The 15,501-nt window shown below is 44.9% G+C and overlaps 1 protein-coding gene across 1 annotated transcript in view; it reads left to right on the top strand.

The window, feature by feature from the left end:
• Positions 1-1,587: 1,587 nt before the first annotated feature.
• Positions 1,588-15,501, top strand: part of LOC108030352 (homeobox protein invected) — a 30,728-nt gene continuing 16,814 nt past the window's right edge. Inside the window, exon 1 of the mRNA XM_017103219.3 lies at positions 1,588-3,335. Within this exon, the coding sequence (XP_016958708.2) occupies positions 2,009-3,335 (1,327 nt within the window). The 5' untranslated portion in view covers positions 1,588-2,008. The remainder of the gene's footprint in view (positions 3,336-15,501) is intronic.

Raw genomic sequence — 15,501 nt, 5'->3', positions numbered from 1 at the left:
TTTATGAGCACAAAGCAGTGCAACAATGCAATATGTTGGCCAATTAGACAAGCTGAAAACATACGCACGTCGGTCCATTTGTCAGGGGTGGGAGTAAGGGGTGCTCAAATGGGTCAGAAAACAAGGGGGTTTGCTTATATGTGATTTATGTAAAGATACTGATTCGGAATACTACAATGTTTTACCTAAAATGTGATAGGTCGTGGAACACGCAGTGTGTACTTAAATCATCATGATTAAAAACTCCTTAAGTACTCCAAGTATTGGCATATTGTGTTGATACATTTTTGTCTACTCTCAGATCAGCCCTTTTCTTTACAAATTCATTAAATGGATTTACATTTATTTGTAGAAGTCGGAACTTTTTTGTTCTTCAAGATCTTCCAAGGCTTTAAATACTATAGAAATGAAATATCATTAGCTGTGATCATTTTTATCCTACAGGACCTTACTTATCTAAGCTGAATTTGCTTTTGTTTTTAAATATTCTGAAAAGTTATAAAAAGGGGGCACAAAAAAGGGTCAATACCCCATCCTTCGAGGCTCAGTTAGGCCCCTCTAAATGCCTCCCAGCCTACGCCCGTGATTAGGCATATGCAATGACACATGTATTGGTATTCATTTACGCAGAACTATCATCAATGTTGTCCGATGGGATGTGCGAAGGCAAAACGACAACAAACAATAAAAACGGCGACAAAAAAGCATCAAAAGCAATTATGAAATCACGGCAGATGTTGGGGCAACAAAAATTGCGGTGGTGATTTATAAAGCGCAGCTAACAACAACAATGACATCAAAAGCGCAAAAATGTTCGTTGTATCGGGGCAACAACAAAAAGTGGGCAAGAGAGCGAAGGAGTGAGGGAGACGGGGAGGCTGTGGCATGTGTTGTACATAAACACACACATGCACGCGCTCCAGTCCGCCCATATGTGTGTGTGGGTATATAAGCAGGACGGAGGATGCCAGCAAAAAAGGACTGCAGATGCCAGACCGCAAAGCGCAGCATAGGAGGGGGAGGGGGATGAGCGAGAGGCAGAGGAGAGGGCATCCTACATAGAGTGAGATTTACGACTTAAATGCTGCAGCGCATAATCAAAACGACAAGGCGCAGATGGAAATGGAGTGGAGTGTTCTTATCCCTATTTTCTTTTGCCGTTCCGTTTTTTCCCTCTTTTTGGAGCGACGACGCACTTAATTAACAAATATACAAACACTTAACATAACCTCAACTGACAGGCGACAGGCCGTGCGTGCGAGCGGGACAACCGTAGGGCCCCAGCCGCCCATATCCGCATCCGCTGATTGGATGTTCGAAAGGCGAGAGCGGGACGGAGACTGCGAGAGAGCGTGTGCGAGAGCGAGTTCTCTTACGGCGGCTCTCAGCTGCATCCGTCTCGCTTTGCTTTCAGTTCGCGAGAGAATCTGTTGTGGTCTTCACCTCCAATTCCGCTCTCCGTGAGCGCAGAATCATGCATCTCGCTCTCACTGACGCTTACGTTGTGCTACGTTTGCTCACGTTTCGTTACGTTATCTTACGTTCCCTCGCGAGCAGCGCAGTCGGCATAGAAAATTTCAACCGCGATTCGTGCTGCATGTGCTTTCGCGCGGTCCGTTAAAAATTCGTTAAAAAGGTTTGAAACACATCGGTAAACGTCAAAGTCGCCGGGAAAAACCATTTTAGGTACAATCGAAATTGAATTTTGAAACAAGTCCGAAAAGACCGGTAAGTGCGCGCTTTCTGCGGCTCCAGGAGTGTGCGCACGTTACTTTTTGAACGGGCGAGCGGATCAACGTCGGCGTTCCGATAGGTCTTATCAATCAAAAGATACAATTCCCCCGATCGAAGTGGAGAGCGCGCTGCCTATCGAAGTGATACATTTGGTTTTTACTGTTAACGCATGTAGTTTGTTGGTTATCGGTTGCCCTGAAATGCCGTCGGCTTTTGGTGCCCGACCCTGTGAACTCTCAAGCTGAAGACCTTAGCTCCCTAAGCTCCCAAACTGATGTCCACCTTGGCCAGCAGCCGACCGCCCCCGCTGAAGCTGATCATTCCCTCCTTGCAGGAGGCAGAGGACCACGAGGAGGAGGAGAGGAGAGGAGCGGGCGGAGTAGGAGGAGGAGGTGGCCAGGAAGTGGGTGCCATGCATCCGGATTGCCTGCCCTTGCCGCTGGCTCAGCCGGGCAACTCGCCGCTGGTGCGCGACGAGGAGGAGGAGGTGGTGCACACCGAATGCGAGGAGCAGCTGAACATCGAGGATGAGGAGGAGGCGGAGGAGGAGCCCGACCTGGACCTGGAGGATCCGGCCAGCTGCTGCAGTGAGACCAGTGTGCTCAGCGTGGGCCAGGAGCAATCGCAGGCTGCCCAGGCGGCCCTGTCCGCCCAGGCTCAGGCCAGGCAGAGGCTCTTGATAAGTCAGATCTACCGACCGTCGGCTTTTAGCAGCACCACTACCGTCCTGCCGCCCAGCGAGGGACCGCCCCTCTCGCCCGAGGAGCTACTGCAGCAGCTGCCCCCCTCCGCAGGGAGCTCCTTCCAGGAGGAGTTCCTGCGCAAGTCGCAGCTGTACGCCGAGGAGCTGATGAAGCAGCAGATGCATCTAATGGCCGCCGCCCGGGTCAACGCACTCACGGCAGCGGCGGCGGGAAAACAGCTCCAGATGGCCATGGCTGCAGCGGCGGCGGCCACGGTGCCCAGCGGGCAGGATGCACTGGCTCAGCTGACGGCCACCGCTCTGGGATTGGGCCCGGGAGGAGCTGTCCATCCGCACCAGCAGCTGCTCCTGCAGCGGGACCAAGTACATCACCATCACCACATGCAGAATCACCTCAACAACAACGAGAATCTCCACGAGCGGGCCCTCAAATTCAGCATAGACAACATCCTGAAGGCGGACTTTGGCTCCAGGTTGCCCAAGATGGGCGCTTTGAGTGGCAACCTGGGAGGTGGCAGTGTGAGTGGAGGGATCACCGGTGGCAGTAAAAGCTCCGGAACTGCCAATGGCAGCAGAACTCCCCTGAAGGTGCCCAAGAAATCGGGAAAGCCCTTGAATCTGACCCAAACCAATGCCGCTGCCAATTCGAGCCTGAGCTTCTCCAGCTCGCTGGCCAACATCTGCAGCAACAGCAACGATTCCAACAGCACCGCCACCAGCAGCAGCACCACCAATACCACCGTGGCGCCGGTGGATCTGGTCAAGTCGCCACCGCCGGCGGGCGGAGCGGCAGCCACGGGAGCGGGAGCGGGAAGCAAGTCCGGCGAGGATTCGGGCACGCCCATCGTGTGGCCGGCGTGGGTCTACTGCACCCGCTACAGCGATCGCCCCAGCTCAGGTGAGATATCATAAAAACATTAGAGTTAAGAAACATTTGGAAAGAAAGTTTATTAAATTTTACGATTTATTGAAAAAGTATAGAATTTAAATGGGTTGTATTTCAGAAATATTTAAAGATGGGATTGTGCTTATAAGCTTTTCATTCTTGAAGTAATATTTGTTATTAAATAATCTCTGGTTTTTTAACGTGATTTTTGAGTTTTTGTGAAAGATTTTTAACAAAAAATCAAAGTGTTTAATTTTATTTAAAAGAGAGTTCTTATTTATTTTATACAACTTTTTCCGGTCTTAAAATATTTTATTTTTTAATACAAAATCGCGACGGCTCAATACAGAACTCAATAATAAAGTTGTTGTTTAAAACACTTTCTGAAGTTTTATTAGAAACAATTTTACATTTGATTACTATATAAAGCTTTGTGTTTGCACAAGGACAGACGTAGTCAGGATATTAGTGGGAGGTGTTTTATAGGAAAGTTTTTACGGGGGACCCAAAAAAAGATTGCTATTAGAAGAAGAACTTATAATCTCGGTAAGCAAATCGTTTGGGATTTTGGAACAAAGTTTACCTGGCTAAGTCCTTGATTTTCCCTTATAACTTTCTTGTACTTTGAAACTATGATTGTATTTCATAACCTATCTCAAAAGTTTTAGTCAGTTAGCTAATGTCTGAGTCGCCATTTCTTTCAGTGCCCGTGCGGCACTCACCCACTCCCTTTCCAAAGCCAAACACACTCGAGGAGACGAGCTGTTGAGTGGTGGCTCATAAAGCGGTTGTGCAAACAAGCGACAGACACCACAGAGCCACCGGGGCAGCGGAGCCAAACCACAGCAACACACAGCTCATTAGTTTGCCAACCACCGAAATAGTTGCTGAGTGCGAGAGGGACGTGGGGCACTCACCCCGAAGTGAAGTGTCTGCTCGAGTGGTTTTCATGTCCTTATGGCTTGCGTAACATAACTTAAGCTCATTACGGGCCCACCCCGAACCCCTTCCGCATGTGCCTGTGTGTGAATGGGGCACACACCACCCCGGCCCGGCGAGAGCAACCCTAAAACGGCTAAAACCACCTCCCGGCAATCATGGCACTCTCATGAATTTAGTTTATGCCACCGCAGGGAATTCGTAATCGTTTGCCTAATAATTTCATGGGCTACATTTTCGGGGGAGCTCGGACGGGTGGGTGGGTGCACTCCATACGCTGGGGGTTCATTTATGGGGTGGCTTATTGCTGTTTGAACAAGCAATTCGGATTCCTTGATAGTTTCGGCTAATCCCCTGGAATCCCTGGTAAAGCCATGGATCATGTGGTTCAAGTGGGGAGTTGAGAGTGATTTAACCACTCGATGATTGCCATTTTGAGTAAGGAACTTACCTCTATTAGCTTGAAAAGGTAAGGGTGTAAGGTGGGGATTCTATTACAGTTTATAGATGTTACGGCACATTGAAGTGCTAGACTAGAAAAGAATCATTCTTACATTTCATTAGAAAAAAACAGTATATGATCATATAAGTACAGGAGTTACTTAATCTTTATCGAGTCACATGTAATTGCTTTATTAAGTATCAGTTAAGGTAATTTGTAAGCTGGAAAAGCTCATTCATTTAAGCGACAATTTTAGCCAATTATCCACACGTTTTATAGATATAACTTTCGGATTTAAGACTCTGCCCCATTATTCAACAAACAAAGGTTTTCCCAGCGGTAGGCTAATGGAAAAATGGTTCTGTCAAACTCCCCTAATACCCAATTTTCCACAACTTACAAGCTTGCCCCAAATAACCTGGAGACGTGTAATACCCGGGCAATTTACCCATTACGCCGATGGACGTCAAACCCATAATTATTTAGAGAGTCTCGCAACTGAATCCCCGAAAACGAATGCCGAGTGCATAAATCTACGCTTTTGGGTGGGTTTTGTCGCGTTCGCTAATTAACTTGAAGCGCTTTTTTCCTCGAGGCCCCTCCACTCAGGTTGTCTCACTCGCTCCGGGGTTTTAAGGTGTGTTTACCGCTGGGGCTTTTTCATTTTCTCAGTCTCATTTTTAGGTTTTTTCCAAAGCTCTTTTTTGCTGTATGAATTTAGCGTGACTAAAACGAGATCTCGATCGCAGTGCGGTTCCATAATTTGAATGAATGTTGTAGGCGATGGCGGCGTTGTCGTTGTTATCGCTGGGCCTCCGATTCGGAAACGTTTTCGGAGTGGTTTCGGCTATATGGCATATGCTGCATGGAGCTGGCTGAATGCAGCTGCCTTGGCAAACAATGATGTAGCGTGAGATTTGGCCCAGTCAGCTACAAAATCGGCGAATTAAAATGCCAGCAGTCATAAATTTGTTGCTTTTGAAAAATTACTGCGGCGGCTTGGGCGGGGGGAGGAGAAGTATTAAAAACTTTTTATAATCCCCAACAAAGGTGTTAATTTGACAAATTAATGCAACATATTCCGTGTGCGCGTAGGCGATTAAAACAGTTGCCAAAAACGTACATTCGCCAACAAATTAGTTAATTGCATTCGACGGCCATTTGTGGTCCACATGATATATGGCAAACACATGGGAGGCCGTCGAGCCGCATATGTGTGCGCTCTATTTTGAGCGCCATTTTCGATGCAGATTAATGGCATTATAATAAAACCACGAACAGCTTTGGATAATCGATACAAGATTGCGTTTAATCTTGGAAATTGCCGGCCATATTTTGCGGATTTTATTGGAGATATGAGAGGGAGTGGCAAACGTACGATTTACCGTTTGCATCTAGCAATTATAAATGCTGAATTTTAGACCTGAAGGATCAATCAAGTTGGCTATGAAGCAATGATGGTCGAATGCAGTAACCACTGATCAAGAGAAGATTGTATACATATAGGGATGGTTTTTACTAGTTATAAAGAAAAAACCATATAGGAAAACGGAACCATTCATTATCTTTCAGCTCCTTTTAAGGGCTAGTGAACATTGAAGTATTTTTTACATGTCCCCTCGGAAAGGGCCCCTTCTAAGTTTGGTATATTATTAAAACCAGTGTAAAAAATAAAAATGACAGCCCCTCAGCAGATCTCAATTTAATTACGGGCTATGAAGCACTTTGTAACCAGTTTAAAAGGACTTATAAAACCATAAAGTCTGTTTTTTAGGAGGTTTTAGGTGAGCAAAAACAATGAAAGATCAATCATATGCTTGCCTACCCATTAAATATTTCTGCTCTCAAACAGGCCCACGTATATTTTTCCTGACCTAGCTAACAAAGGCCCAGAGAAAATAAACAATTTGTTGTTGAACTTGGATAGACTCCTTCTGAGAAATCCCCTTCTGAACTTTGCCTATATGGTGGAAAGCAATTTTCGCATTTGTCCGGCACTTTGGGCCCATTTAACCAGTAGCCGAGACAGCGACAAGCGGGAAAATAGGAGCGGAAAAGCAGGGCCAGCGGGGCCAGCGGGAAAACGGGAGCGACAGCGATCGCCACTGAACCATTAAGTAATTTTCAATTTGCGCAGAAGACGCGTCCCGAACAGCCAGAGACACAGAAACAACAACAACAGTGACAACATAAACAAACGAATTTCAATTACACCGGCCTGCAATTACCCCACTCCCCTCGAGAGCCTACGATTTTCTCATCTCTGGTGGAAAATTGTTGGAAAAGTTTCCTTTCCTGCGCTGCCTTTGCATGTTCTAAATGGGAAATTTACTTAGGAAATTGCTCTAAAGCGAGTAGAGGAAGGGGTTAGAAGCAGGTCAACTTCGCTCTTTGATAGGTGAAAAGTTATGAGTGATTTTCTAATAGGTGCAGATAGACTCCCTTGGCAAAATAATATTAATCCCCATTAAATAGACCCAGTTAATTAAAGTTAAATTATAGCCTCTGGTGGTGATTGTCAGCCTTGTTCCCATTATAGCTTAAGTGCCACCTGCGGTTTTGCTAAAGTGTTTTTAAATAAAAAGAAAGGCATTGTAAGCCAACAGGCTGTTCAATTAAATCCCAATGGGTGATATCGTATGCATCCATGTAGCTGAACTCTACTCACCATATCATTTAATATAAGCAATTGGGCCAATTTGAGCCCGAATTAGGGAGAGCGAAATTATTATTGGCAGCCATCAAAGAACTCAATCAATGATAGGAACACGAAAAGTTCCTTGGCCAAAACGATTTTACGTCTTAAGTGCGCAATTTGCGTTGGAAACGCAACAACAACGCCGAGAACCACGTTGTTTATGACCCAAATGCATTCATAAATATGCGAGGCTGTCACGTCATATGATAATCACGATATGCAGAGCCTCAAGAGAACTCGGGGAGCTTACGTACTGTACGACCACCTTTCCCACTCCCTTTGGCCGCCAAATTGAGCCATTGAGGAAAATACTTACCGGCCTATGTGTTAGCCTCCTTCCTGGCGAACACTTTAAGAAAGTTCTCTCGAAGCGAGTGGTTAGATGGGTAAAAGCCATTAAATGAGTGTACTTTAAGCGCTCGGTCTATCACTTTCTGGGCTCGTTGGAGGGGCTTTTGTGGGTCAAAAGTACCGTAGCTCAGGGAAAAGCTACGAGGTAAAAAGTACAGCTCGTACTCATACCCGTACTTAAGATATAGAAAGATCTATTCCGTATAACAAATTTTACATTAAAAAATCCTCTAAACATGATGTAATACCTTAAAATCATACATACGAGTATATCTTCTTCGATAAAGAATGGGTTGTGAAACTAATAAGTATTACGGAAAAAGCGATAGCCATTTAGGGATTGCATTTCCTTTAAACATAAAAACTGTTGTAACAAAGATAATTGTTAAATATGGTACTTAAGCCCAGACTGCACAACAACCAATCAATCATGAACCAGAGTATTCCATATCACATAAGCAATTAAGCAATCCCAGGTTAAATTCGTCCTTAAAAGGACTGCATTTTCTCTGGCGTAGGATGGGTGTTAGGTGGAAAAGGCAATGGCAATCCGACGCGACGATTTATGAAGTGACAAAAATTAATTTCAACTGTTAACTTATCGCACAACCAGCGAGCAACACACAGCACACAACAATAAAAGCAACAACGAGGCAGCGGCGGCAACTGTAACAGCGACCACTGCAACAACAACGACTAGTAGCGCCTTTTAAGGCTCTGGCAACTGCAACTGCAACTGCCGCAACTGGAAAAAGCAGCCATGCGCCTTGGTAATAAAACTGTCAGACCCGCAGCCCCAAACGCCCCTTGCCCCCTGCCCCCTGCCCCCTGCCCCTTACTTAATCTCTGTTTTTTTTTTTAACTCGCCGCACGATAAGAGCGGCAGCAGCGAAAAATGTCGTTTAAACTGTGACTGGACTGCTGACCGCATTTGGTTAATGTGGACTGAAACTGCTGCTGCGGACAGTTGCATTTTCTGCTCAACAGTTAATATGGCCTGAAATTGGGCATTGGCCAGGCATTTTGTAATTGTTTTTCGCATACCCTAGCATAGATCGGATAGGCAGGGTGGCTAGGACAACGGGAATGGTTGGGGTAGAGTCTTTGTAGGGTAGAAACAGAAGATATAAAGTTAAGCTGAACAAATACAATGGAGTAGGTATTCAATTTTGATTGGAAATACCCACTTTATAACCATAATTTAAATGTATCTTTAAGATTCACTGAGATTTATCATGCTTCAGTTCCCTCCAAACCCCCTTTTCTATTTAGTATTAATTCAATTACAAATAAATGTTTTAATAAATGACAAAACACCGTTCAAATCAACTGACAGTTAGAGTGTTAAACCGTCGTTATCCATTGTTGAATCCCAACTCGGGTTCGCCCAATTTCACACTCAATAGACTGCGACTGCTTATCTATCATTTGGCTCTATCCAGCTCCATCGACCGACGAAAAGACAAAAGGGGAAATATTAAAAATTCAGAAATTTCAATTTCGTATGTAACAGAAACCTCAAGATCACAACAATCAAGACTCGGCAACGAGCTTAGGCCCCACGGACCACCCATGTTGGCCAAAAAGACAGCTCAGAAAAAAAAGCCCAGCCGAAACAGAAACCGAAGAAAAATGTTGAATTGAAATGAAAGACAAGTTTCCGCATTTGGGTTTGGGATTTCATATTGTATAACTTGGGCATGGCATATAAAAATGATTTTTATAACTTCATTTGTGTTAATTTGAAGACGAGGCAACAGCGTTCCGTGGGGTGTGGAGATACATATTTACAGCTGTCAAAATATTTTCTACAAGCAAATGACTTCATTCATCAGGCAAATAATATTTCGAGATACGTGGGAGGTTCCTGAATGGGGCAGGGTCTCCCTTTTGCCATTCGGGCATTCAGGCATTCAGGCATTCAGGCATTCGGGCAGGCAGTCAATCAGTCAATCACTGGCAGCCAAATATGCATCGGGCAAAGCAAACAAATAATCCCCATAAGCCTCATTATTATGACTACGGGCTGCGGGGGCCCACAACAATGATAACTCGGACCGAGAACTCTGGGCCTCTATCGCAATCTAATTAAGCTTGACGGCAGACACACACACGAATTGTGGCTTTTACTTAATCGTTTATTTATTGCTCACACTCAGACTCGGCTTCGGTATTCTGTCACTAATAATGAGCTTATAAGCCCGGCCGATTCCAGTTGTGGTCATGTCTACCTACTCGATGTGCGATTTGAATATTTCAATAGATCGCCGGTCCGATCGAGTCGTATTCGCGGACGGCCAGCCCTAATTGAACTCATTTTTTCGGTAGCTGAGACTGTTTTCGGGTTGGGAACCATTGTTGGGACTTATAGTTTAATTGATTGGAAAGTTTTAAGGGGGCAGTTAAGATTTGCTAAAAAGATACATTTATATTAGGGAACTATAAGTGTGTCTTAATGGGCGGGAGAAGTGCACCGGTGCTTTAAGAGACTTTATAGCACATTGATTTTAATGATCTATGAATGATCTTAGAGGTAATGCTTGGAACACACTTACTTCATACTAACATGGCACATGGCAATGATTAGACATCGAAATATATGCTGTGGTCTTATGATATTAGCTTAAACTTCTAGTAACTTAGAGGATTTACTTTGTTTATGTCATGGATTTTTAAAATAAATCCAGTAGAAATATAACCCTATAAGACACCATAGCTGTAGTAACCCTCAACTAAATGGACTTGTAATACTACCAACCCTAACCGATTCCCTGCCTTCCCGCTGGCCTTTCTGGTGTTAATTGAAGCACATAACTCGCACCCAAGCCGGGTTTATGCCTGCGATGATCATCTGAGCTCGGAGCCAGGGGCTTTTTGGGTGGGGAAATTTTGGTGACTTCCTTTGACAGCTCTCGGCTGGCCGGGAAGATGTTGATGTGGATGTCATACAGCCCGACATGTCTGCAGGGATCGCTTTGATTATTTTATGTCAGTCAGTCACGACAGATATCCGAAGTCGGGGAATCGAAGTGCGTGTGTGTGGTCAGCCGCATTTGTCAAGTTTAATTGGGGAGCGAGTTGGGTTCCCCTGGTTTCACTTTTCCCCAACCGAAACCAGAAACAATAATACAAAAAACACCAAAAGAGATACTTTGCATGCCCAGCGAGTGGCTGATGCTTCCCTTTATTTCAGACATATGTTTGGCGTCGGCGTCTTGGACGTCGTCTTATTGTTTGTTTATTACTTGTTTCGCTTTAATTACTTGTTCGTGATGATGACGACGTCGCCGAGACGCTGAAGATGCTGATGGGGATGGGGATGGGGCCCGAAGAGAAATCGGATAGTCACACTTATTGGAATTACTGCTTCATTATCATCTCCAAAGAGTTTTGGCCAACTTTGGAGTGTTAGTGGGAAAACAAAAGGCGGCGTGCGTACCAGCAACAAACTGGTTCACCGCTGGGACGGGGCCAAGTGGAGTGGAGGACGGCCCCGTCAGCCATCAGCCGTCGAGTGTTGGGCAAATAATCAGTTTGGTTAGTTACTCCGCGGATAATTGAGAGATTCTAGCCTCGTTCCAGGAAGCCGCTGCAGAAGGCGCCAGGGGGGTGGGAATGGGGAATGGAAAGAAGGCAATGTCAACTGGGGATCAGCTATTGTCTAACTTTTGATCTATATACGGAGGAGCAGGCTGCCCCCACTCCAGAACTGAATCACAAGAAAGGATCGAGCGGTGGAGAGTAGTGAGGGGCAGCCACTTGGAGGCCCCCCAACCCCCTCGTTCTTCGTTCCGCATCCAAGTTGTTGTTCAGCGAGCCAAGTTCTCGGACCACCCAAGTTGACAGCGAACACGAACAACGCTTAAGCTTGTCCTGTACTCGCAGACCAACAGCAAGATGCTCTGGCGATGGAGATGGAGCTGCAGATGGAGCTGGGGCCGAAGATGAGGCTTCGCTTGGAGCCAGCGAGGCTGCTGCCTCACATTTTGGCCAGGGGGACCGGAGACGTCGTTCCAGTGCATACAAATAAATTTTATTAAGCAGTTAGAAACAAGCCTTAATGAAATGCACCACGAGCAGACAGTCCGATGTCTGATGGGATGGGATGGGAGATGGGTGCGTGAGAATGTGATAAACGCATCGAGAGGTCGGGAGGAAGTGGAAGGAACCAATTAACGGATATACTGCAAATTAAAGCAGTTGTAATTTCAGGTTTTGAAGGCTGGGCAATACCGATTTTTTAGGGGTTTAGTCTTTAAGAGTATGCTGAGGGTCGTTCATTTACAGAAAAACTTAATGTAACATCATGTCTTTGGGTTGTTGTATGGTATGGTGACGTATATTTTAACGTAGATCATGTTTAATAACTTTCGATTTTCGATCAACAATATCGAAATCTCGCATCCCAATCGCCCATCTCTAACTGCCTTGATCCTAAGCAGTGATGCTTGCGTACACAGATGATCTTCTTGCAGATTGTCAAGCCTAAACACAGGAGGAGCGGATCCGATCAGGTTAACCGGTAGCCGCGATCAGTTGGACACACTGGGGCTACTCAATTTGCCGGCCTTGCCAATGGCTGATGTACGCCGGGCAGCCCATTTACCGATTCTCGATTCCCGACTCGTGATCGTCGCGAACTTCGATCTTCGAACAGCCTCCACTCATCATCAGTTGACTGGGATCTCAGATCGTCGATTGGCGATTGTCGTTGGCCTGTTGCCGGTTTCATTGCGATTTATGTGCGTAATAATTGTGACAATCACAACAAATGCGAATCCGACTTCGGAGTCGCTGACAATCGATGATAATGACGATGCTGAGGATCGCAGGAGGCAGCTTTATGAGCGCTTTTGTCATCATTACTGCCTTGGTGGCCCATTCGAGTTCATCTCGGGTAATTAAATTGCATTTCCCAGTGAATTTATGCGCCTTGGGGGAAAGCTCGAAGGAATTTATGGTACTGAAATAAATTTGCTAAACTAGGCCTGTGGGTAAACTGATAAATCAGGCTCATAAATGCGGAAATTAAAAGTAAAGGAAAATAAAAGTAACTTTTACTAATTCCTCATTTTTAGATAAGTGATACGCTTGCCTTAATTGGATATTGGGATCAATCGAGACATCAATAAATACAGTTTATTGCCAAATCCCCCCGATAAATCCTGTTAACACTGGGCGATATCGTGTTATGAACCGATCCATTAGCGACAAATTATGGCAGTCCACTCGGCTTCACTCAACCTCAAAGATACGCAAACTTGGTGTGCGTGGAAACTCAATTGCCCGAGCTCAAAATTGAGATCGAGATCGGTTAAACTGCTTCAATTGCTTCGGGGCGCACTCTCACATAGCCACCGATTTTGTTTTATTTTTTTTTGGTTTTTCACAACGCCACAAAAAAATGTGTAAAAATAAAAGAAACAGTGTCAATAAGATTGATGGCTCCGAGCTCTAGCCAGTGCCAGCTGACGAGTGTCCACCACGAGCTCATAGATAGCTGCCTGCATTCAAAACTGGCTCGGAGTGAGAACGAGTATCCAAGTATCCGAGTATCTGGGCGCGAGTGTATCCGAGAGTATCGTTGTATCTGGGCATCCGTGTGCGGCTGTGCGCCACTTAAGTTCGGTGTCAGTCAGCTAGCGGGGTCTTGAAGACCCGACTTTCGGGCCGCTGGAGGGGGGCTGGAGCGCACGATGATGTGGGGACCACACACATTGCAAATGTTGATTGCCGACTTGACTGACACTTTTTGATAAGTTGATTAAAACGTATTTCTGTCTGAGATACATATTCTGCCGCTTTCGAGTGCATTGACATTGGGTCGCTCTGATTGAATGGGCTCTGGAATGCGTAATCTCTGTGAGTCATTACCGATCACGGTCAATTACGATCGGCCAGTGGCCAACGGCCACTCTTGGCCAAATCCCACAGTTCCCAGAACAACGACGAACTACTTGAGGCGGCAATTAACGCGCTCGCGATTAAAATCGCCAGGCAAACGCGCCACGAAATTGCTTAATTAGAAACAAAAATGGGTTCACAACTGCTCGACTTCATCTCGATTAATTCGTTGCTCTTTTACGTTTGCGTTTGCCTCAACTTCTACTCTACGAATTTGTTATTTAATTGTCTGCGGGTCGCGAGGGCCTTCAACATCGATTAATTGTCCGACAGCAGCAACAACTATTTTGATACCATTTTGATTCGAAACCGATCGGGCCGCGATTTAATTGCCATTTTAAAGGTTAAATTATTTTGTAGCTTTTGCCCACATTTGGTATTGATTAATTGCAATTGACTCTATGCCAAAATTGGCTACTGGTATCCGATCCGGCGTTCTGATTTGATCCGACACGAAATCGAAACTGAGTTCGCAGTTGAGTAACGAAGTGGAAACCACAATGGAATGTGGATTAAAAACTTTGGGGTATTTACTTGTAGTTATTGGGTAAACGGAGTGACAGTTGTCGGAAATCTGTTTAGAGTTTCGGTATTGAGAACAGGGAAATATTGATAAAAATAACTTACCTTTAAAGTACTTTTGAAAATATGATATTTTATTTGGCAAATATTTAATAAAAAATCAAAGCTACACAAAATCTCTTCGACTATTGAATTAAAATAAAATAATTATTATTTCCGTAATTTTTTTTTTATTTTATAATGTATGCATTCTTCTTAAATGTATGCATTCTTCCGAAGTCCACTGTACTTCCATTGCAGGGGGCACACAATATTATTGACTGTTAAATTAGACCGAAACCCCAGGAATGACAAAAAATGCGAACCCGATTGGACCGACCAGACCCCGATTCAATCAGAAGAATGTTCTCCATTAACAAGTTGTCCCCAGAGCCACTTCTTTATCCCGGTGCAGCCGCAAACATCTGCTGGATGTGTCCGGCCTTGCCTTGATTTCAACATCTGTGGGGAGCGAGGAATATTTGCATTTAAACATCGTAATCATATTTTCAGCTCATATGCTTTATTATTCGCAGTTAGTTTTTCTGTCAATTTGGATGATGATTGAACTGCCGGTGATTGAAACATTTCATTACCGAGGCCGTTGAAGTTCCCTCTGCGAGGCCTTATTTTGGTGGCCTGGATTTAAATAATTGGATATGCGTGTGGCGGAGAGCAGGAGATTTGGGTTCCGACTGACGACGTTCAATCTGCATTCGAGTTGACGTTGATTTTAGTTCCTGTCCGATTTCCTCTGGCGCCTGGACCTTCGCAGGGGATCCGCACTGCAGCTGCCCGGGTTTTGGGCACTCGTACTCCGAAAAATCCACCTTGGGGTTACTTCTGCGGTTAATTTCTGCCTGACTAAACGATTTGCCATTCATTGGCAAGGCAGAAACCCTTGCGGTTGTTGCAGTTGCACAACTCTTGAAATAACAACCGAAAGAGGAACAAATTTATGGTATTTTAATATTGATTTGCAAGTTAAGCGATTGCGCTCGGCTCTGTGGTCGGGATGCTTCATTAGGGCACTTTGCGGCCGAAGACGGGATTTGACTGTGGTTGGGGCCTCTTTTCGCATAATTTTGGGTATTTTACTAGCACTTATTGGGGCCCATTGTATAGGATAATGAAAAAAATAAATGATAGTAATATCCCTTTAAGAGGGTGAGATATTCAATGTTTCTTCTTAGCTTTTAAATAGCTTTTAAAATATCTAACTCCCTTCTTAGCTTTCTACGTTTTAGTACATGCCTTTCTTTTCAAAAATGGTACACTACTAT

Source organism: Drosophila biarmipes, chromosome 2R, assembly GCF_025231255.1.
Source record: "Drosophila biarmipes strain raj3 chromosome 2R, RU_DBia_V1.1, whole genome shotgun sequence".
Lineage (NCBI taxonomy): Eukaryota > Metazoa > Arthropoda > Insecta > Diptera > Drosophilidae > Drosophila > Drosophila biarmipes.
This window is presented reverse-complemented; position numbering and strand designations above follow the sequence as displayed.